The 24,408-nt window shown below is 35.6% G+C and overlaps 1 protein-coding gene across 2 annotated transcripts in view; it reads right to left on the bottom strand.

Annotated features, from left to right (window-relative positions):
* Positions 1 to 3,237: 3,237 nt before the first annotated feature.
* The window catches only part of MYOF (myoferlin), a 73,698-nt gene continuing 52,527 nt past the window's right edge, over positions 3,238 to 24,408 (bottom strand). The window contains exons 32-54 of one of the 2 annotated variants that reach the window (XM_075504793.1): positions 23,158 to 23,235; positions 21,165 to 21,346; positions 20,913 to 21,071; positions 20,648 to 20,746; positions 20,182 to 20,343; positions 19,487 to 19,652; positions 18,795 to 18,871; positions 14,992 to 15,003; positions 13,568 to 13,666; positions 12,785 to 12,910; positions 11,822 to 11,977; positions 11,617 to 11,708; positions 10,084 to 10,254; positions 9,403 to 9,551; positions 9,044 to 9,183; positions 7,958 to 8,046; positions 7,777 to 7,872; positions 7,023 to 7,164; positions 6,605 to 6,704; positions 5,503 to 5,696; positions 4,359 to 4,468; positions 3,869 to 4,016; positions 3,238 to 3,395 (exon numbers count right to left, since the gene is read on the bottom strand). In XM_075504793.1, the coding sequence (XP_075360908.1) occupies positions 3,360 to 3,395; positions 3,869 to 4,016; positions 4,359 to 4,468; positions 5,503 to 5,696; positions 6,605 to 6,704; positions 7,023 to 7,164; positions 7,777 to 7,872; positions 7,958 to 8,046; positions 9,044 to 9,183; positions 9,403 to 9,551; positions 10,084 to 10,254; positions 11,617 to 11,708; positions 11,822 to 11,977; positions 12,785 to 12,910; positions 13,568 to 13,666; positions 14,992 to 15,003; positions 18,795 to 18,871; positions 19,487 to 19,652; positions 20,182 to 20,343; positions 20,648 to 20,746; positions 20,913 to 21,071; positions 21,165 to 21,346; positions 23,158 to 23,235 (2,783 nt within the window). In that variant the 3' untranslated portion in view covers positions 3,238 to 3,359. The remainder of the gene's footprint in view (positions 3,396 to 3,868; positions 4,017 to 4,358; positions 4,469 to 5,502; positions 5,697 to 6,604; positions 6,705 to 7,022; positions 7,165 to 7,776; positions 7,873 to 7,957; positions 8,047 to 9,043; positions 9,184 to 9,402; positions 9,552 to 10,083; positions 10,255 to 11,616; positions 11,709 to 11,821; positions 11,978 to 12,784; positions 12,911 to 13,567; positions 13,667 to 14,991; positions 15,004 to 18,794; positions 18,872 to 19,486; positions 19,653 to 20,181; positions 20,344 to 20,647; positions 20,747 to 20,912; positions 21,072 to 21,164; positions 21,347 to 23,157; positions 23,236 to 24,408) is intronic. The other variant, XM_075504794.1, reaches the window with a different exon arrangement.

Consider the following 24,408-nt stretch of genomic DNA (forward strand, 5'->3'; position numbering starts at 1 on the left):
AGTGCTATTTACTAGCTGAGCTAGCGTTGACACAGGATTCAGCACTAAATGCTGCCATCTCACTCTTTGGTACTGCTTTCAAGTTGCTAAATAGATACTTGGGCATCTAGTGGCATGGAGTGGAAATCCTACTTACACAACAGCATTAAAGTCAGTGGGGTCCACACTCGGAGTCACTTTCTGTTTATATATAATAGGCGGGTCCCAAAGGCGCTTACAGCTATACTTTCCAAATACACTTGGAAGCAATGGACTTCGATGGGACTGTGCTTTCCCTTAACTATTAAATATATCTTGTTGTTCATCTCTGTATGTGAGATGTATTTAGGATGGCAATAAAACAGAAGTACTGGAAGGACTTTTTGAACACATGAGACTTGGGATGTCATCTTGTGGTTGTTCAAAGAAATGCAAGAACAGCTTGTAGGTATCGTAAAGGTGACTTTACTGCCTCTTTATTTTACACTGAGTTAGTTTAGGTGCAAATTTTTCTTCTTGAGCTACATGATGATTCTTTCTTGTACAATCTGTCTAGTTGTAAAGTACATGACAGTAGCTGTTAACCTCCTTACAGCCCATTCCAGTAGTCAGGGTTTGGTGTGACGACAGCAAGCAATCGATAGGAAATCACATGATGCTTGGATACCTGAATGTATCTGAGTGCAGCTGCTGTTGTTTGAACCCACATGATGTCAGTGACAGAAGGACATACTGCTGGCAAGTGACATATTGGTTTTATTTAGCCATTTTTTTGTTAAAAGCACTTTCTGTTTAGCTTTAGCCTTTCCCTGGCTGTTTCAGCCAGCTAGCATCTCATGTTTGAATGACACGCAGGTGCAGAGAAGGTAGCCTCACCAAACATTGTCTTTTCCCAGAGCAGAGAATTCATTTTAGACCCAGATAATCTTTTCTGTGGAGCAGAGAGTCCGTGTACTGGGGACTTAGTGACAGGAGTGCAGCTGAACATCAGCTCACAGGCCAAAATACTTGTCAGCTTACCAGTTTAGGCAAAGCAAACTCATAGGAGGAAGAATTCCTGGGGTTAAGTAATTTCCTGTTATAAGGAAGAGTGATATCAGGCACATCTACATTCTGCCCTTTTTTTCTGTGGCCTCAAAGGACGTTTGCCTCAGTTGCTGGCAACTGGAGCAGTACAGAGCTGTCCTGGCCAAAGTGAACATCCCAGTAGTCAGTGCAGAACAAGAGCAGCATAAAGTTGTTCCCTACACAGGGCTAAATCTTTGCTAACTGTTGGAACTAGGCAAAAAGCTATTGTATGTTGGAGTCACGCACAGCAGCTACACCGGCGAGTAGAGATTTGACTAGCATTGTATGTAAATATTAATGACCACATTATCTTTCTTGTGAACATGTGTTTTCTTTTGTTTGTTACTGGAGCAGGCTGGGAGACAGAATGGCTTCTCAGACTTTTCAGTTATGTTTTCAATGGCATTGCCTAACTGTAGTGAAACTATCAAGCCTATACATGCTTGGACAAAAAGCATGGACATCTGGAAAAGGGTAAACTCAACTCAGAAGGGCAGTACCTGCCACTCTTCAAACGCTAGGTGAACAGGCTTGCTCAGATCTCTACTCCATTTCATAATTGTTTTCTGGGGAATGCTCTTTCAAGTTAAATGCTTTCTAATTACAACCCTTACAAGCAACACACCTTCTTTTCTTACAATGAAAATAAAGCTGCTGTGATTTTTACCGTCTGTCAGATTTATGGCATTGATTGGGACAGATTTTAATAGTGGATGATCAAACATTAGCTCATGCAAATTGCCAGTTATTTCTGGAGTGCTGTTTTGTCACTAGTGAAGGGACAATCCATCTGGATGGTGATTAGTTCTAGCTCTGAGCTCTCGTTCATAGGTCAAGATGCTTGAGAGTTTCTTAACAACCAAAAAATAAGCGCGTTGTTACCTTTTTGACAGGATGACTGCTGCTTGGTCCACTCTAGCCAATGGGACTTCACATTCTGGAAATTATTTCATGTAATACCTTTACTCTAGCTTGTTCAACAGAATTAAGTCAGTATAATTTACTTATTTTGCCTCACAAGTGCATGCTTATTTTACCATTTTAGGAGAGCATTAAGTGTGCCACTAAATACAATGACAGAGATTTTTCAAGACTAATTCATTCTTGCAGTTATTTTTGTCATCTTTTTAAAGACAGCTGAAGTCTTTATCCAGTCGAGAGTGTGACAATCATACCAAATCCTGATTTCAGGTTCTGCTGCAGATTTCCTACATTTCAAGCACCAGAGAATGTTCAAAGAGATGGTTCTGCTTTGGCCCTCCATAAAAGTGAGGTGGAATCCTGGAGTATAACCTGATTTTTAGTGCAGCTTGTATTTTACTGTGCCTAGAGAGAGGAGACTGAGGCTAAATGAAATACTTCCTGTATGCAGATCAGATTTCAAACAAGGGTTGAAACTGGGTTGTGTATCCTCTTATGTTTTGATTCAAGATCATCTCTAAATACAAGGAGTATAGTGAAACTATTCAACAAATTTCATTTCTTTATTAATTTCCTAATTAATGAAGAAATTCATTAGAACTTTGTACAAAATTATTTCCTTATTCTTCACTCTAAAGATAACAGTAAAGTACCTTAAACTCCAGTATTGTGGCATTACATCCTCTGATAGACACTATACAATACCTAATGCATTGTAGTTTTGCAATAGATGAAGAAAACTGGAAACTTGCATTTTACCTGTGGATAACTTTATTTAAACATTAGTAAATTATACTAACTAAACAGTATATTATGTGCACATGCAGTTGTTGTCAAGATACATATATAGCGTTGTCTAGTCTATAGTGCAGTAACTAAGAATTTTAAGCAGCATGATGCTGAAAACTTTTCTAGAAACAATGTCTGAGCCTTCTTTGATTGCACTGTGAGGTTTCTTTGGTATACATAATTATAAGTAGTGCTTGTTTTTCATTAAGTTAAAATGCAAAGTTTCAAAGTGTGCCCAATAGAAAGGAATTCTCAAAAGGAAGTATCCATTAAAAAATAGAGACAGCAATAGCAGGCAGCCTCCTGAGTGATTTTTATGAAAAGTCTAGTTTAAAAGCAAGGAAGTCAGAACTTGACCATGTGTAGATAACTACTGAAGTAAAAAAAAGTACATGAAACATGAGGGGGTTTATCCTTTGTTTTTTTTTAAAAACACTTGTCATGACCCCTTGAACCTTGGTTAACCTTGGTTAAATTCTTACTTATCTATTTTACAGTTCCAAATACTAGCGATAAAAAGGATGGAGAGCCTTGCTGAATTTGGTCCACAGCCTGAGGCGAAACCTCATTACTGTTTAGAAAGATGAGGTAAAAACTCTTCTTTAAATTGGTTTCACGATCTTCATTGACAAATAGTTCTGTTGGGGGAGGAGGGAAGAAACAATAGAGGTAAAAAGATGTACACAAAATACTTCAGTGTAGTTTTGTAAAAGACATTTAAGATATTAAAATGGATCAGAATGTATTCAGGGTATGGTAATTTCAGTTAAAATACAGTAAAAATGAGTAAGATATTTCAGATTAAAGTAGACTGAAATCCAGACTGTAGACCGTCTGTTAACTATTTTTAATTGTGTAGGTTATTAACACTTCTAAAGCACTCATTTGCTCCATCTTTAGTTAATAGGTTAGTTTTAACATAAATTTTAATTGTTTCTCAATAAAAATCAGTTGAAATTGTTTATAGCTATAAGGACATAATCCTTATCTCCCTGCTAAAACTGAACTGATAAACTCTCTTGTCTGAGTAAGGAGTGTATCCTGTTGATAACTCATATATAAGCTATCTTCATAGCACAGCTGAAGAACAGTAACATTTAAAAATTCTTACCGGCAATGAATAGAGGAGTACTGCTACAAACAAGAGTAAAATCAGCAAGATGATAAGGCCGATAAAGAGCCATTTAAACCTGCGCCACACAATAAATTTCATTGTCTTGCAGGGATTTGTAAACCAAAGGAAGGAAGTATCTGGTCGGCTGCATTTTGAAGGAAACAAATATTACTCGTACTATAAAAACAGGGAATACTTAAGCGTGAGAGTATAACACATTAAAACACTCTGGTTTGGAGGTTGAAGAAAACACAGATAATTTTGTCATGTAAGATAGCAGTTTCAGTAAACGTGTGCCATTAATACTGAAACCACCTTGCATTTTATCCTAATGCCTGCAGAAGGAAATAAGACAGGCTTTTATAAATGAAGTTTTGCAAAGGATAATTGATGTCTTAGATCCTTTACTGCATGCAGATTTTGTCAAGAACATCATAGTAGCTAGATATTATATATTGTGCAAGCTAGTGAGGGAAAAATAGCTTACTTTGGTAGATCTAGCTTGGGGTTCATGTTGGGTTCATCTCTTCCTTTACCAGCTGGCCTTTCCTCAGCTTCTTTTTCATTGACAACTTCCAATGTCATTTCAACTTTACCCTTCAGAAAACATGTGGCATGAGACAAACATCTTATTGAAACAGCACTATTAGTACTTGTTTGGTACTTATACAGCAGAGTTTGGGATCAGCTCAGTGTGTGCATCTGTGTGTTTTCCATTTCCGTCTCAAAGTCTACTTATTTCTGCACTATGACAGTGTCACAACACGGTATCAGCGAATGACAAATAAAAAAATCACAGTACATAAAATGGTTCTGCCAATTCATTTGTAGTTCTGTTTTAAGCTATACATTGTTTTTTTCCAATTCAGCAAAACAAAAATTATTCTTCTCCTCTTTTGAGAGCAAAACAAAAAGAATTCTTCTCTTCTTTCAAGAACAACTGAAGGACTGCATCTTTTCCAAATGACTAAGCATCTCTTTTTTTATATTGCTGTAACTGATAGATGTTTCTGAATATTTTTCCTCATTTATTAAATTCCAGCAATAAAGTTTAAAGGCAAAAACATTAGAAAGAAGCAGCAGACACACTTGAAAGGCTTAATATTCTAGCAAGTGATAAATATGTATTCATATTCTTTGTAGAACAGGTTAAAATGCTTTAGATCTTCTGATTGCCGTCATAATCACAAAGCTAGTCTGGGTTCTCAGTATATAAATTATTTTTGCTGTGTACAACAATGCTTTGGATTTAAACTTTTTTCCTTAGTCTTTAATGTGTTTAGGATGTCTCGTGTTTCTCCTAAGCAGTAACATGATAAATTCATTCACACAATAACTCTATTGGCTGCTTTGGCAAGATAACATGACTCAACCTGGCACCAGAGTCCTTCAAGTTAAACAGAGTTAAAAACAAAATAAATAAATTTAAGTATTAAACTTATAGTTTAAAACAAAAAATTGTTGATGGAGCAAAACTCCTGAACTTGTGCATGGAATATTCTATTTACTCCTCCTCTGTCTATCCACTGAAAGTTAACAGCTCAGCGGGGGACTCTTTACAGTCTGTCTTTATACTTTGAAAAGCAAGGTGAACATGTTTTAAATACTTTTTAAAGAAGTAATAATCATACCGCTAAAATACGGGAGCCATCCTTTTCAACATAACATGGCCACCATCCTTTCATGGATTTCTGTTCAAAGAGAGAGGCGGTCCTGGGAGCTTTCTGAGAACTGTCTGCCTTGTATTCTGGAATCATGTCTATATTGCACTTCTCTGGAACTTTTGCTGGAATGATTGTTTTATGTAAATCAAGTTCCACGAAGCCTAGAAAATGGATAAAAAAATAAACACTGCATAACACAACCAACCATACAGCATAGTGGTTCAACGTCAACTTTCCTATCTCTAAACATGTTGTACAGGAAAAACAATCAACACAGACAAACAAGAATGTAATGTTTAAGGATGTTGTGTGGCAGGCAAGTGGGACACATCAGGCTGTGTTTAAGCCCATCTTGCTGATGTTGAAACAGTGGTGTTGATAAAATTGGACTTGGCAAGCTCTCCTCCCCCTTCCTTAATGCAAGATCACTTAATTTTTAATACAGGCTTTTTTTCCCCCACACACCTAAATGGAAGATAACCAAATACAGCAATGTAATGCTAATGTAATTTCTGATAGTTAAATGCATTATTTAACTAACTTTAATGATGGTTATAAATCAATTATTTGTTTTCAGATTTTGAGGCCTATATGGTTTGCATGTAAGCTAAAGACTTTGGAGCTGTCTTAATACACGGCAGAGAATCTTCTGCAGAGCAGTATCTCTACAAAAAGTAGGGATTAATAATGGTGTGAAGTAGATTGCTTAACCTAAATTACAGCCTTATGTCAATACTCTTACTTAGAATTGAAGTACTCTTGTTCTATGTAATTTTACTTAAAGAAAGAAGCAAGTAAGTTTTCATGCATGTTATCATTTAATGCACTTTGTGAGAGGGCTTAACTGAATGAAAAGTATCTTGGTTTACCTGCAAGTAGGCCTTTACTGAGTGAATATTCACTCATTCATTCATGAGCACAAGTAACCCTGTACCGTGTGGGACAGCAGGAGTGTATTTGCATGTTCAGTGGCTCACTTTGTAAGCACAGTCCTTATGCGATAATTTAATATTGTTCATTTTTATATCTTACTTTGAGACAACAATAATTCTTTTCTTAGAAGTCTTACCCAGATAGTCATCCAAGGAGAACTTGTCATTATCCCATATTTGAATGATCAGTTTGGGTGGGATTCTGAATTCTGTCTTGTCAAGACTCCAAAAATGTTCCTAAAATTTTAAAAAGAGAAAACCCAAGCACCTTTTTAAAATTACTTATGGAAATTCAAAGCTGTGGTCTGTTAGTACTTGTGAATTGTGGGGTTGGTGGAAGTATTAAGGATCTAATCTTGCCCTTGCTAAGAGGAGACTGCTGTTGTTGCCAGTGTGGTGTTCTTGGCTCAAAGGCAATATTGAATCTGTTCGCAATAGCAGTTTGAGAAAAGTATGCAGAACTGAGCTGAACTGTCTCTTTCAATATGTACGTACAAAATTATCAGACTAATTGCAATCTGTATTCTAGGTATTGAAATCTTTAGAAATACTTACCTTTTTGGAAACTACACAGAGTTGCTCCGCTGGGAGATAGTCAAACGGAAAAACAAATCTCCAGTTAAAGTTCCCTTCACCATCCAATGATCGGTAGTGAACATCAGTTTTCTGCTTATTTTCTTCATTACCAGGCATCCATCTGAAAATACAGAGATGTGTCTGGTGTTTGCAGTGGGACTACACTGGTGCTTGTTTGTACTGTAACCATGCCATTAAGTGGTTGCAAACGAGCCGTAAGAGTTGCTCACAGAGGGCTGGAGAGTCTTTCACACCCTTTCTCAGTTTGGTTCCAATTTGGCACTTTAAATGGGAACTTCTGAACTGAACTTCTGATCTGCTAAGACCGGTACTGTATCGGTGGTGAGTTGTTGGTGGGATTTTTTTATTTCTTTTTTAGGAGAAATTAGATCAATAGCCTAGTAGTATATTTCTCTGATTTCTGTTAATTTTTTACATTAAGACTAGGAAACATAAAAAATAAGAATCCAGGTTATGCAGCACCAAATCTAACTCCCTATCTTTTCAGTTGCTTCCCATCTCAAGAGATGAACTTCTGGGATCTTTCACTGCACATTAACTGGTCATGCTTTATCGCATAATACTTCTGTACTTCTCTGAGGTTAGCACTATTTTAGAGGCTGTAGTGTGCATTGAATTGGCTGAACCAAATCATCTTTGGAACCCATGTAGGCATTCCCAGGACATCTGAACGTCATTCATTTGTAAGTGTTACATGACAGGGTGCTCCTACCCCTTCACGTAAATGTCACTCATTTCTTCCCCTGTGATGCTCTTTTCATCCAGAAGGACATCTTTGGTGTTCCAGACAATCACCCGCAAGATATACCTGAGAGAGAAGATGTTTGGGGAAAGAGAATTGAGTTGCCTTTGTCAGGGCTGCCAGATGGTGTGTAGTATATATGGATACTCACTTCTTGGCTTTTCGGGGAGTAATGTTGAAGGGAGGGCCTGGAAGTCCTAAGCTTTTGGGGAAAACATCAACCCACATCTGGAGCTTTCCCTGTAGCAGTGGAGAAGATGGATGAGGGACTGTTTGTCGCATACAGCTTTGTCATGGTAATTCCATGGAACTGCTTATTGATGTGCTTAAGTACTAATTTTAGCCACAGAGCAGAGCTCACTTATGTTACCAATGTCAGAACTGCTACAGACTTCAGATAGGAGCAAGCCCAATCCCTCATGTTATATAAGCTTCTTCAAATGAACAATGCCAAGAATTCAGAAGATGGGAGGGATGGTAATTCCTAGTGAATTCAGTGCAAGTTAGGTGCCTAAGTCATTCTCATTCTGTAGGTCCAAGTTTCTGTTCTCTCAGAGGTAGTAGTAAGTACAGTGTCATATGTGTGGCTGATAGTTTGCAGCTGGTGGCCTACCCAATGTAGATGATGAGTCCCGTTAACTAGACTCTGAAGTAAGGCAACCACTGCAGATTTTATACTCTTGTTCAAATGCCAACCCCTTTATTTTTGCAGATAAGTTTTCTGGTTGCTGCAGAAACCTTCTTAAAAAAACAACCACTGGTGAGTTAGTAAATGCTAGAAAACAAATGTTAGCCTTTGTTCCTCTCTTAACAGAGAGGTCCAGTGTAAGACTTCATGTTTAAACTAGCACCTCTGAACCTTGTAGAGAAATGACAAGTTTGGTTTAATTTGTTGAATGTAGCTAGGAAGCTCTTGAGGCTTTCCTATATTATCTCCTTTATTGTTGGTGAGGTATTAAACACATATTCCAGTTTATTTCAGTAACAAAGTAATAAATAAATCTTTCCCAATTTCCACTCCGTCAGTGTTTAAGGTGTCATTTGGGGGTCTTAATGGCAAAACATAACTGCGTTTTGTTATGTTTCTAGACTAACCTGCTTTAGTTTCTCAGCCAAGTAATATTAAGTTGTAGCGCTCTTCCTCCTGAGTCATACCACTCTATTGACAACATGATATAAATACAGAAATGCTCCATTTGTGCATTCAAGAAACCAGAAGTAAACCTGTTCATAGTACCTGGGAGATGTTGGGCTGGAAGGTGCTATATAAGGTCCTTGTCTCCACATGTTCAGGTACCAAACCCTGGGTTCTGAGGATATGAAGGGCTAGCCGCTCTTCACCTGGACCAAGATGCTGATGCAAAATTTTGTTAGCTTCTGAAATAAAAGAAATGGAGAAAGAACAGGGGCTCATGAACCAGAATTTTCATTTGAACTTAAAAAATTTTAAACCAGATATTTAAAATTGAGCAGAAAACTGTGCTTAACATTAAAAAAATGGAAGATTTTTCTAATTTTCCATAAATAACTGAAAAGTTTTATATTTGTATCAATATGAATTTAAGACAGAAATATAAAATAAGTGAACAAGCTCACCAGCTTCCTCCAAAGTATAGTCTCGTCCCCCGTAGTTAATCTTTCTACCATTCTCAGAGAGGACAGGAGGAGCATAGCCTTTAAATCTGGCTACATTTTGCAATAACTGGGTTGGTTTTAGTTGATCACGCCAGGTGTTCACACCTGAACTTTTAGGAAAGCAACAGAAACACATCCAAAAATTATTCACCATTCAGGGCATTCACACATCATGTAAAATGTTTTTATTAAACTCATTCAGAAAGGGCAGCACTGTAACTGCCTAGATTGAGGCCACTTGAGTTTGATAGTGACATAATTTTGTACCAGCTCAATTACCTTCCAAGACAGAGTGCTGTTTTCTTTACATATCAAAATCATTTACGCTAACAGATGCTTTCATATTTATTTCCGTGAGTAGGTCAGAAAATTCTGTTAAGTGTATGTTCTTGGGCAGAAATAACACATTAGCATATAAAGAGAATATGAAAATGTTTGGCATCATGGTTTTCAGTCAAGGCTCTTCTGAAGACTTTGCAGCTTAACTTGGAATTCAGATAATAGTGAGCACAACAAACACCGATGAGAAGCCATAGCATTGGTTTTTAACCATATAATTAAGATGAAGGAAGCCCAGATTTTTTACAGAGACTGGGTACTAGATCTTACAGATAAAAATTTTCAGTAGACAAAATGACTTACATGCAATACTGCTGTGGGATGCCACAGTGAGATCCATAACGAGAAAGGAATCTGTTCTCAAGATCAATTATGGTTTCACCCACTTTTTCATCACGAGTCAATGTGTCATAGTCATAGACTGAAATTTTCAGATCCTTTTCTTGAGGCAAGAAGCAGCTGAGTTCATACATTCTAAACATAAAAATGTCCAGTTAACACTTTTGCTCTTTTGAGCAATACTTTTTATTTTTAAACTTAAAAAAAAAATCAAAACCCCACACTTTTTAGTTTATTTTTGAGCAACAGCCTTTACAAGATATTAAAGGGATGCTGCCAATGCTGATAAATCTAGCAGTAGTTGCCACTCATGCTCCAATTTCTATTTGCACTTATTAATAATTCTGATTGTACTGCTATGGATATTACGACCTTCCTTTCTGCACAATGTATTAGATGTTTTCTGTGTGGCAGCTTGAATTGGGACTGAGAAAGAAACTAGTGTGGCTCTGCCAGCGACTCTGTAAAAAGGATGGTTGTTCAAGCCATAGTTTCTGTATGATTAGAAGTTTTAAATTTTTTTTACCCCAATACAAGGACAGTTGGAGCCTTAAAAAATATGGTCCAAAGGTTTAGCTTCTATGACTAGAAGCGATTATTCTGTCATCTAGCTGTCCTACACAAAACAGACTGCAGAGTTTTCTCAAATTAATTCTCTGAATTTACTTTCAAGATATGCAGCCTCATGGTTTCTACTGCTGCTAAACCCATTACCCTTGAGGTAAAGTATTCCATGGTTGATTATTCTCTACATCTTTTTGTTTGTTTGTTTTATTTCTAGTCTAACTTTTTAACTTTGACTTCCAGAATCATTCTGGAAAAACTTGGAATTTTGAAGGTACTTTGTACCTGTGATCAGGTCTCTTTGCTGTCTATTTCTTTGTATAATCTGAACAATTGAAATCCTGTAGCATGTCATTGAAAAGTACGCTTTCCAAACTCTTTATAATCCTTCTAGTCCTCCTCTCCTAACTTTCTAATTTATCAAAATCCTCCTCTAACTCTGGACACCAAGCAGACCCAGAATTTCATTAGTAATTATAAAGATGATGTAATCTCTCCATTCCTAATTAGTATTTTTCTATTCATATATTTCAAAGATATCACTAGCCTTTGAAGTAAAGACCAGTGTACTGGGAATACATGTTAAGCTGATTACTCATCGTGACATCCAAGTAGTTTTCAGAGTTAAAACCTTTTCCATATTCTATAAGCATATTTTTTTATTCTGGTATGCATAACACAGGGTGGTTTTAAGATATATACATTGTTTGACTTTGTGCAATTTACCCATGTCATACCGAAAATCTATAGACTAGCCAAACACCTGTGTTGCCCAATGATTTCAAAGGGAAATGCCTTATGCAACTTATACACAATTAACTGTCAGTACATAACTATGCATAGAGCATTGGATATTTCAAATAATGGTTTATCTTAAAAAATAGGAAAACATTCTAAAATACAATAAATTGAAAATACAAAAAAGTTTGTTACCTGCCAAAAATTGGGTTGAGAGTATTAGGCACATAATTGTCTCTGTCTTCAATTACTTTTTTACTTAGGGATATTTTTATGTAAGGATCACACTATTTAAAATAAGCAAAAAATATTGTTAAGAAATAGTTATCAAGACTAACTTTATTTAAAATATACTACAGCAGAGTTAGCTCACAGACAGTCCAAAAGCAAAAAGTCTCACCAGCCCATTATTATCCTGGGGTTGAAGCTGCAAAGCTCGAACAATATAAATTCGTACAATACACTCCTGAGGCCCACTGTCTGGTAGCTCGCGGAACTGGCGAGGAGGAGCTGGAATAGTGGGATCATCAGGTAATGCATAGATTTTAAAGGATCCCTAAAAAATAATATAAAGACTCAGTGAAGATAAATGTAGAAAAGTCAGTCTGCTAGGTTTGGTTTTGCTTATTTATCCTACAAATACACACTCTGTTTTATATAGGAATAGCAAAATTATAGCCTGATCCACAGTCACTTAGAAGTCTGTTTTACTTCAGTGGGTTTTGGATAAGACTTACTACAAAGGCAAGGTTATACCCTTAGCTGATTTAAATCAATACAGTTCTTTTGATTTCAACATAATTACTCAGTTTGCTCCAGCTGAGAATACGTAACGCATACTTCATACTTGTTTTCCTCTCCAAAAGCATCATTTAATGGGGGTTTTGGGGGGTTTTATGGGTTTTTTGGTTGGTTGGTTGGGTTTTTTTTTTACATACAATGTTAACATTATTTTAATCTTTAAAAGTCATAGACAGAATCATAGAAATAGTACAAAATACTTTTTCCAAATGCATTCTAAAGATGTACTTCACTCAGAACAGCTGCAGGTGAAACTTAAGCCCTGTTCAAGAGGTTATATGGGAAGGTTCTGTTCCACAGGTACGAGGGAAGATCACATTAGCAGGAATGATATTTCTTTTAAATTAACATGTATCACATTTAGTGTGAGCAATGTGTAGCTGTACCTTCCTTGAAAAAGAAGGGCCTGTATCTAAGTAGTTACGAGCATCTGTTGCCTCTACTAACGCATGCATCCATATTTAAGCTGAAACGCTTGCATGTAGACTTACTTAAATGATAACCACTTACATACAAAAGACTGCATGTAGCATTTGGTTGTTGCCCGTTATTTGAAATTTACCTTGAATTCCCCAACCACTGATGGATCATCACTGTCCTCAGATTTGCCTCTGTATAGTTTAAATGTATCACAGAAGTCTGTTAAGCTATTAAATTCAGGAACTTTTTCCAATTCACAGTCATACACCTTAAAAAAAGAAAAGAAAAAGGAAAATGAAAAAGGTGCAGTTTAGAAATTATCATACATATCAGCTCCACCATTGCGGCATTGCAAAGTGTATTGTATGTTTGATGGAATACCTTAAGGAACGAAAGTATTTGGAACTATTTTTATTTTTACATCAAAGTGGAAGCAAATGGAATGTTTGGAGAACATGCTATCAAGCTTTATTTAGGCCTTGTTAAAAACAGGGTAAATAGCATTTCACAAGCTTATCTTTACTTTCTTTGTTAGGTGTATTAGATGAGAAATGAAAGTGGTCTGGCTTCAACTTTTAACCAACAGACAGTAAAAGTACTGATACTCTGTGTTCATACTTTCTCAATGTGTATGTTTATTTAGGATCTGCTTGGCACCCAAAGAAGTCAAGAGCAAAATTCCATTTGACTGAAGGTTAGATTAAACTCTTAATACATCTCTTAATAAGTATAGTTAAGTAGATAAGAAGCAAAGATATCTTCTTAAAACCTTCATTTCACCACATGAATTAGTAATGGACCTTTACAGGAAATCATGTACAGTTAAATTTTGAAGAGCATTTAAAAAAATGAAGGGCACAGCTCTGACCAGGTTTTGGGCCTATAAACATTGAGATATGTTAATTTATTTTATCCTAAGCAATACCTTTAAAGTGTCATATCCTTTTTTAATATACTGTCCACATTTTTCATGTTCTCCTACTGAAGCATAAAATTTGCTCCACCAATCAACAATTTCTTCCTCCTTAAAGAAAAGCAAATAAAAAAGTCTTATCGGGAGATGAAGCCTCTTTTATATCATGCTGTACAGCAGAAACAATGAACAATTAAGCATACTAAAAGATAATATACTCTAAAACTTATTATCAGTTAAGTAATATTAAAGGTTCATCTGAAAGAGAATTAGAATGTAAATATTAAGGCTGAAAAGATGGAATTTCTCTTACCCAGGTTTAGGTATCTAGTCTGTAATCCAGCTGCATTGATAGTCAACAGCCAGCCATCTCCAAGCAAGCAATTAATTACTGATATCTAGATACCTATTGCAAAGGACCGATTTCTGGAGGTGCGTATATGTCTCTCCATCTTCTGGCCGTGCGGCACAGCTAGCCACCTAAGTTCTAAATTACTTAAGTCAGAGGAAGTGAATGTACACAGCTGGTGCAATCATTGTTTCAGCAGCTAAGGAAAACCACCATCATACCTGGTATTCATTACAGGAATTGCATGACTGTAAAAACTACAGTGAATGTGTTGATAACTTTCTCCTGAGGGATAACGGTGCTAGTTTGCTTTCAGCATTCTCATTTATTTCAAAACGGTTGCCATATAACAACACCAGGACAGACCTGTAACTGCTCTAACCATACATTATTCCATTAAAACCAGTGGAGACTGTCTGTATCATGACAGAATCTTGCAGTTGGAGATCTACCTTAATGTTTACCAAATGCAGTTGAAAAGAAGGAGCAGTGAGTCTTGCTCCTTTAAAAATAATACTTCAATGAGCCTTATGAAACCCTAGATGCTAGCAATCTATACATTCCATTAAGACAGTATTTCTGTGGGGTTTTTTTTATATTTTCATTTATCTAAGTCTGAAAATCACGTTGTTCAACAGAGTGCTATTTTCTGTATTTATCCATAGGGACTGCATAATATAATTATTTGCCCCTGCAAACATACTTCAATTGGTAATGAATAGTATTCATTCACTGATTCACTGTGAATGAATAGAATGAATAGTATTCATTCACTGGGTAAATTTGAAAAAATCTTTAAGATTGTTTGGATTTAAAGAGAGTCTTAAAGTATTATACAGATCATTAAATGTGAGGTTTGGTTTTTTTTTATATCTAGGGGTTATTACTTCAGTCTTGCATATTTTTCCTAAATTTACCATTTTATAAGTTGATTGTAGGTTTTATGTCAAACATTTTCAGAGATTACTGTTTTCATCCGCACGCTTAAAATGCTAATTTAGGAGGCAGTACTGATATACTGATTTTCAATTGGAGATCTCATTTACAAGAAAGCAATGTGTAGATTTTTAAAAGTAGTATACATTACCTTTTCTGTAAGCTGCTCATGAGGATCAATTCATTAAAAAAAAAGAGCAAAATAAAAAACAATGGTAAGGATAGGATTTGTAGAATTTCATACAGTTAAATAGGCTTTAAAAAAATTTAGGTTTTTGTATATATATGTGTATATATATATATAAAGTAAGTTACTAACATCAATAATTTATAAATACTTTTGAAGAATATTCAGACACCATGTGTTTAACTTTTTTTTTTTTTTTGCTGCTGTCAGTATGTCCTAGGTACTAAACTGGAGCATATATAAAAATTTTAAAAAGCAAGTTTTCAGGACTGTAAGACATTATCACCCTGTGCTTTGTTCTTCACATAACAAAGCAAAACTGAGAGAAACTTGGTTTTCTTATTGTATCATTGCAGTGTTACTCTCTGGATTCTATTTATTCATTTCCACAGTAGCATCATTCCCTGCTTTCATCTCTGGTTACAGAGAGCACTGGATCTGATTTATTTCAGATGAAAAATGTTTTTAAGAGCGCTTACAAAACTCAATCTATTGCAGAGATTCCTTTCCAAACAAATTTCACATACAAAAAAATCGTTATTTTTTTGCTCTTTTTGAATATTTACTACTTTATAAAACAATTTGCTAGTGCTCAACAGCCTATTCCCTTTTCCTTCTACTATAATTTTTCAGTTGTTTACAGGCTGTGGATTTTCAGGAGTCTGAAAAAAAAAGGTGAAGAATTATAAAGTACAGTAACAACCAGTATATGTGTCTATAGATTCATCCGTCTAAGTGTAATAACAATCTGCACAATCCAAAATGCTTCACCTGTTAAATCACAGATACTGTAATTATGACCCGATAGTCCATTAAGAGCAAGCATCATGCATCCCATTTGGAAGCCATGATTAGCAAGTGTGATTTGCAGTGGTGTTTATATATCATACCTTGTGTTTTAATTTAAAGGCAATCCATAAATTTTTATGCAAAGCAGAAGAAATACGCAAAACATTTTATGCATACAAGCCAAATGCATCAATAGGTCAGGACATCACTCTGGTATATCACACTCATTCACTCCCATTTCTATTCTGTAAGTAATTGTCTTGCTGGGATGTTCAGGTCTACTGTATTTTAGGAGTCTTGTCTAACTTCAAATCAGAAATACAGCATAATTTTTCCAGATTTGCATGGGACTGTCAGATTTTCTAAAGGCAATTGAAGTGATTTAGTCTCAGAAACCATATCATTAATGATTTGCAAAGCTTACAGGCAGAATTCATGAGGTAATTTTGAATACTTTGCCGTATTTAAATTTGACTTTGTTTAAACACTGGTTTGTAATGTTGACAACATGAAGGGTAGCTTGCATAATTATGCAATAATAATAATTTAAACTCCCAATTTAAAGCCTTTTCACAAAATATATTGTGTAGAACTCTGAATCTTTCATCAAAGCATAATGTTGGAAGAGTTTAAATTAGGGTTTGTGGGTTTGGTTTTTTTTTTTCCCCTTGATATACCTTCAAATGTCTCTTCAAATAATGCACTTGGTAGCTTTGGGAATAAGAGGTTAAGAAAAAAAAATAAATCAAAACCTTAAGGGCTTCTTTAAAAATTGCCAAAGCAAATAATGAGTCTTCAATATTTTGATACTATTGTTACTAAAACTAGTAAGCAGGATGTGCTCACAGAATGCTAAAACACAGAATAAAATGCTGTATGATAAATTTGAGATTTTGGAGTGAAATATTCACATGGTAAAGATCATGTAACGGTTACTGTCCTTTTTTTAATGTACCCAGTGACTTCACTGTAGAGTGTTATACATGAAGTTTTCAAGACACTAACCCTGAACTATTAGCTTTTTGAACATCTTGAAATTATGGACAAAAATTAAGAGATACAGTGGATCCCTAGAAAAGTTAGAGTTAGAATTTTATTTACTGTAGATTTATTTTATTCTCCAGAAAGTAGACTTTTAAACAAAGTTTAAATATTAGCAGTGTGGTTAAATAATTCCTGTTGATTTTGGTGCTTTTAGTACATAGATTCCAAATAAGCTGACACACAAAAAAAGTTTTTAATAGTTCATAGATATTGTACACACATAGTAAGCCTTTCAGAAGGATACCTTAATATTCGTAACTAATCACACTAGACTTATGAGCATCATCTCCTCCAAAATCTCTCTATGGAATAATTGCCAAGAGAAGTACAGCCTCATGACCACATCACATTAACATTCTTCCCCCATCCAACCCCATCTGGTCATCTCCATGCATTAGCTCTGTACATACATACATGCACTGTTGTTGGGGAAGCCATTTTGCTGAGTGCTGTTGACATACTGCTTAAACACTGGAAATTGGAATGTAATTGATGAAATTTTGGCATTTTGTGTCCTCAGGGTGTTGTCTGCATATCACTTACACTTTCCACAGTTGTATTTATTTCAATTTGAATTGTTTTGAACGTTATTTCCTCTCTCATATGGATGCTATCACTATATCTAGTATTATAATATATTTGTCTCGGGTGATGTCAAACTAAAATAAATTGTGCTTCACCTTATGTAGCATTTAAAATTTCCCCTCTTATAGTTGAAATCAACTAAACAAATTCGATCAGTTTTGCCAGTGAGTTCAAAATGCTAAGTTTTCTTTATTTTTTAATCTCTTTTCTTAGAAGTTTTAAAGGAAATAAAAATTCTCTGTACCAGCTATAAAGCATTTGTATTAGAACAGAAGGCCTAATTCACATAGAAGTTAAATATTAAGGACAATTTACATGTATGATGAAAGTAAAGACAAGAACATGGTCTATGGGAGACTTAAATTAGAGTCTGAATATCATGATATTAAGATACAGAAGAAGAAATGAAGGAAGAACAATGCAATCAATAACATATAGCAGTGAGAGTTCGAAAGTTTAAATTCAGTAGTATTTACTTTGGACCCTCTGTAACAAAATAAAAAATTCTGCATTTTTGAAAAATCAAGATTAAGAGCCCGCAAAATTACTATATTAAAGCCCATAACTTTTGTGCTTCCTTTAAAATAACAGGCCATCAGAAATTTATGGAAACACCTTCTAGGTAAGGGGAACATTTTACAGTCCTAAAATAACTGAAAATTTTTCCTTGAAAATGTACTGTTTGGAATTTGTCTTCACTCATATTGCAACTTAAGGGTAAAATTCTGCAAGCTGAATTATTTTTTACCTGGAAAGTAAAATTGTATTGTGGTGGTCCTGAAAGAATCAGAGCAGTACAGAGATTCACAAGGCACAACAGAAAAGGAAAGAAAAGAAGTGTTAGTGCAGAAAAAATTGTTTCAGTGCTATCAGTTTTGGATGACTTCATGGTAAGAGAGGCAAAGCCACAACTGTGATAAAATGAACAGCTGGAGGTCTGTGTTACCATGGCTTTGATTCTGTACCCACCAAAGCATACACCTACTTCTAGCTCCTTTATGTAGAACCACTCAGTCTGTGGAAGATCAGGCTGCTCTAACTGTCACCAGTAGACAATTGGGTAATGTTCTATCATATGCTTTCAGTAGCTATTGAACAAGTGAATTAATTCTTAAGCTACTGGGTGAACTTTACCATGCACAAAAAGCTATAGTTTGATGTTTACTATATGAAACCAGAGGTTAAAATTATTAACATATTTCCTTTGCTTTCCTGTCACAAAGTAACTTTGTTCCATCTGGGTTTCCAGAAGGTTGCTGCGTATGTTTCTGACAATTTTGCTGTCTAGATAGTTTCTCAGAAATCACAGATCTGAAGAAGAAAGTTAAGCATCAAATTTTAAAGATTACCTGCGCTGCTAGCAGTGGCTGTGTGTCTTCCATTTCAATTACCGTATCCTGGCGAGGTGCAGCAGAGAGCAGACTAACTGTAAGCCAAAGATTTTTTATTAAGGCAATGTGGTGTAGGAAAAATATCTTACTAAACATTTTAATCAGATTTGAAATCCAAACAGTTACAGAAGATGTAAAATAATTCATTGGCCATATGTTCGATCCTCTAAAGAAAAAAATGAATTTTTTTGCTAAAAATACACAATATATTTTTGTGCAGGATACGCAAATATTTCTCAAATACACAGAACTGAAAAAAGAGTAAAACTTGAAAAAAATATAGGGGAAAATGTCAGCATTGTATTCAGAGCATTCTTGCTGGAATACTGGCTTATTACTTTGGTACTTAATGCAGGGGTAATATGCAGGTAGTTGAATTCCAAGTTGATACTGAAGAGGAACTTCAGGGAACCAGTACACTAAGTCTGAAAGTGGACTTGCCTTTGCACTCTGTCCTCTTATGCTCCACAGAATATTGCACTAATTAATACTCCGAGTTAGATTATTTTTTCCTTTCAGATCACATTATCTCCAAATAAGTGCACAACACTAGATGGCTTTCATCAGTACAGTATGCAGAGTAAACACTGAAGATAGGTTATTCTAGCATCTCATAAGAAAGTAGAACTTTTCATTTTCCAGCTGTCTACCTTTCAGTTGTGGTGCAATGTCTTCTGTAGTAGTGTAGGGGTCACAGCGAAAACTTTCCAGTAAATCAATAGTACACTGTCCTACAATGGGCTTCCGTCCAAATGGTCTGTGGTCTATTACTTTAATAACAAGAGATGGACTGTATAATTCCTCTTTTGGCAAAAGCTAAAAATGAAAGGTTAGAGTTTGTTTATAATGCAAACAGAAGGAAAATGAAGAATAAAGATTTCCCCCCTAAATTAGAGCTGTTACTTCATTTATTTAATATTGAACTACTATGTTCTATGGCTGTATGGTGAGTGAAAATGTCTAACCTTACATTATGATTCAATAAAAGTCAGTAAGAATAATTTTAATTGCCTCAAATCTTGAATTTTCTTGCCTCTTGCACAGCTCCCATCCTAGCAGTAGAAAGGTAGCCACACATCTACAGGTAAATGGATGCCTTTTCAAATAAATATATATACACTGCACTGGATTGTGCATATAAAATTGTATAATTTATCAATGACTGTACAGACATGTTTACATGATATTTGTTAGAATTTTCAGGCTCAGTAAATTGCTTATGTTAAGTCAAAAAAGGATGTGCAAGTTTCTCTGTTCATTTTTGCCTAACAAATCCTTGACCTTTAAAAGTATGGGATAACTGATTTTGCTATAGATAGCTGGTATATAGTTTTTTGCAACGTACAACTTTCATGAAGAGAACAGAAGATGGAAAATTTGGTGTCTTTTTGAGGTTTTTGATCACCACAGATTCCACCATTTCACCCCCACATTCCACAATGAGACTTGGCGACATAACAGGTGCCAGTTGGTAGTTTTTCATGTTCCGCAACCCCCAAGCCAGAATCTGTAAAATAAAATCCAGTGTAAGCAAAAGTGGGAGAGATATCAATATCCTTAATATGATACTCAAAAAGTAGGAAAGAAGAAATGAAGTCTTTCCAATAATAAAATGTGGCTGGCAAAATATTTCAAGGTTGTAGTTCTAGGAAAGTTAATGGAAAAAATGAAACTCAAAAACACTTAAAGAAAAAAATCCCCCATATTTCTCACTATTAAATATCTTCTTTCTTAAAGCAAATACACAAAATTACTATCTAGAGGATGAGATGACTGTACTTGCATTCAGTTAGTTTAAGAATAAACCATACCTCAACAGCAGTGAGTTGAACTACTGGTCTGATTCCTTGAGGTACCATGTAAAGCTTTGGTGCTCTTTGTGATGGAAGAATTGGAAGGTTGGCACCACCCTATTATGACAAAAACATGAGTATTAGTTTCTCTCATCTTCCTTAAATGAAATACCTTGCAAGTGTTAAGACAATTCTTCACATTATGACTCACTGTGAAAGGATATATAATATATCTTATTATATTACAAATACACACACAAAAAAATATGTAATAAATATATACCTTGTCCCTCAAAATAAGTTCTGCAGCAAAAAGAATGTCTCCACTAGCTTTGCCATTATTTGTTACAGGATACCAGAGCAGTTTTGGTGTGATGTCCTCTTCTGGGTTTAATTTGACCATGGGGGAACAAACACTTCTTCCAAGGAATTCATCTTTACCCTGCAACCGAAAATAGCAATCATAGCCATTAATGTTTTTCTCAATTAATATAAATAAATAAAAAAGCAATCAGGGTAAAAAGCATTCACCTACCACTTGGTCACTGTCAAAAAGTTCGATAACAATGTTAGGTGGGTTTTGGGCTACTGTCTGTGGGTCCCCATAGATCTCAATTTCATTAAATATGAGAGTTTGGTCCCATGTAGGATTTAGAGTTGAATGAATGATCTCAGTTGTTTTGCTTTGATGGAGGAAAGAAACATGAGCATAGGGATCTGAAACATCATACAAAGATTAAAAGCACAGAGTTACAGACAAACAAAACCCCATCAAGCCATAAGGCACACAAGCACAATTTTTATCAAATATAGTATGTTATTTTTCTTCTGTCATTATCAGTTCTGTAAGCCATTCTATATAAAACAAAAGCCCACACATACACATAATTTACATTTAATAGAGCAAATTCCATTTGATTACTAAATAGCTTCCTTTATACAAGTCTTGATTAACAGAGTAATAGATGAAAAAGATAAAACATCTTGCAAACCAGAAAGAGAATCTGAAACTAAAATGAAACACTGGCTATACTAATCTCTTAAATATTGTCCGTAGAAGCATTTTTTTGTTGTCTCCATTGATATACAACTGTACAGCCTCATAAATAATACAAAGAAATAATTCTAGTTCTGACTAGTTGCCAAACAACAAATTCTCCCAGGCTATATTGCTCTGATCAAGCTTTGGTTTCAAACATGCTTATTTATAGCAACCTCTTCTTGTGAAACAGCTGAATTATTAAAGTGGCCTAGGCCCAGTGTTTGGCAGGTCTTTAAATCATCAAGAGCTCTGTTGAAGGTATCTGATGATTGTCATTAACATTTCCTGTACAAATTGCAATCACTAAAGACTAGAGGCTATTTTAAAGGTTATCTTTAGGTCAGTTTCAACAGCTTCTGGCTAGGTACCTGATCAGAATTTTACAAAATTTGGCTAACTCTTCAAACTAGTTTTAGAGGAAAATAAAATGCAGACGTGCTAGTTTATGTGTGACTGCATCTGCGGTACCTATCTTGAATTCTACATATGCAAATTAGAGGCATTTATTATTTTTCCTTTGTATTGCTTTTAAGTGCTGCGTATTGAAGTAAGACCAAATACACACAGGGAGCTGTACAAAACCCCCCTCATTTCAGAAAACAGCACTAAAATACCTATAGCTCTATATCTACTGTAACAAATTAACAAATGCATTACACTTACTCATTTATTAATTAAAAAAGGGAGAAAAAGAAGGATGCAAATGGAGGTTGATGGGGAAAGAAAATTCTAAGCTGCCCGTTTAATTTTATCTTTGGCTGAACTTATTTAAAGGAAGTGTAAAGTCATATTCTTACAGAATCTAATTTCAATTCGCTCTCTAACTTCCCAGTGGAATTTTAATTCTAATTAGCAAAATTTAAATATTTGTTAACCTGAGTATTGAATTAGCTTGACTACAAAGATGCCAAATGGATACAACACTGTTGGAATACCTAAGAGCTGGAAATAAAAGGGCAACAGGTACACTTGTATAAACAAACAAAAGCCATGCTTATTAGTAAGGCACAGTGCAGTTTTCTACAGGTTCATCTCAGTATGAATTAATATAAAATACTGAACACTGAGAGGCAGTTGGTGACATAACAGCCATCCAGCTTTCTTCATCCTTGCTTTTGTGCAAGCGTGCTGCAGGACAGCTTAGGAACTGTATGTAGGCTTTGGTTAGAAGGAGAAGCTAAGGCCTAGGGAAGGGATTGGTCATGGGAAATTCAGACCTGATTTGAATTCCCATTCCCTCGCTGAGATTTCGTTGGCAGCAGCAGGTGCTGCACATTCAGAGCACTTCTTTTTTTGGCAGCTTCTGGGGCAGTACTAACCAAATCTGGATCATACGTAATGAAGCTGAGACTTCCTTTATGGCGTAGTTTCAGTAGCTAGGACCTACGCACAGACCTTAAGGATTTAAGATATTCTATAGCTAAATCAAGTTACTGGTTCATTGCAGAAGTGGGTTTTCTGCACCATTAGCAGGATTTTTCCGTACCTGAAAAACTGTCTTTGTCTAAAGCCATGAGATTTCTTGCCTGGTAGATGTAACAGCGAAGGTGGTAAGTATATACTCCTGTATCAAAAAATAAAAAGAGTTCAACTGCATTATACAGGCTTCTTTTCTGTAATGAAGGTATTTTGAGTTTATAAAAATGCCTTACACATTTTAACTCAAGCACAAGCACTGTAGTAATATTTCTGCTTTTCTATTCTAGTGACAAGTGTACTAATACCAACGAGCTAGCAGCTGAGAATGTTTGTTCCAACACAACTTAAAGCAGAAATGAAAAAAACCCACTCATACTATTTGGGCTTTTTTCACCATGTGATCATCGAAAAATCTTTCTGTTAAAAAATTCCTATTTGAAACTGTGTGATAATCTAGCTCCTCCGAAGAGAATCAAGAACTGGGCATTCCTGTGCTTAATTAAAGTATTCACTACAGCACTTGCAGGGACCTGGGAGTTTCACATTTTTAGCTATTAGCTCTAGAAAATTACTCCAATTGCAACTCTCTCTCTTTGGCTAAAATACATATTAAAAAAAAACCATGGCAGGCAAGGTGGAATAGCTTAAAAGTAAGATGTGAGAGCAGCCCAAACCCAGGACAGCATGTGGCTAAGTTACAACAGCTTTTCTTTAAAAGATGTCAGTGCTAACCCTTTCAGCCCATGGAAAAATCTGAGCCACTCATAGCCTCAATAAGCTGAAACCTCTGAACTCTGGCAGGAAAAGGTGCCATTTTTCTCCTGTTGTGCTCCTATTAAAAGAAACTGCAATAATCTTCCTCAGTTTCTGAAAGACAAGATTTAAGATTTAGGCACCCATTCCCAGCAGGGAGATCAAGTTCTGGACAGTCCAAATAAAGACAAGTGTTCCAGTCAGAGATCCTCAAAAACGATTTTGAGTCTTAGGAATAAATGGGATTGGTCTCTATTCCTATTAACTAACACTGGTGGCTCCCATCTCAGTGTCCGTGCTTTTGTGAATCCCATTACAGTGATTCTGAGGCATTTAAAGCCAATCCAGGTTGGCAAAGTTACAGCTTTGTTCACTTTGCCAACTCAACTACACGGTCTTACTGCTTCTTCTGGGTCAGGCATTTGTCTGACCCTGCATTAAGCTGGTTAAGTGAGCTAAAACAGCAAAAAATTAACTGTACATACATCTTCTCTGCTGGCTTAGCTCCCTGCATTGTTATGGAGGGACCCTAGTGCTAAAAATGCATCATTTAAGACAGGCTTAA

This window comes from Mycteria americana, chromosome 6 (assembly GCF_035582795.1).
Source record: "Mycteria americana isolate JAX WOST 10 ecotype Jacksonville Zoo and Gardens chromosome 6, USCA_MyAme_1.0, whole genome shotgun sequence".
In the NCBI taxonomy this organism is placed as follows: Eukaryota; Metazoa; Chordata; class Aves; order Ciconiiformes; family Ciconiidae; genus Mycteria; species Mycteria americana.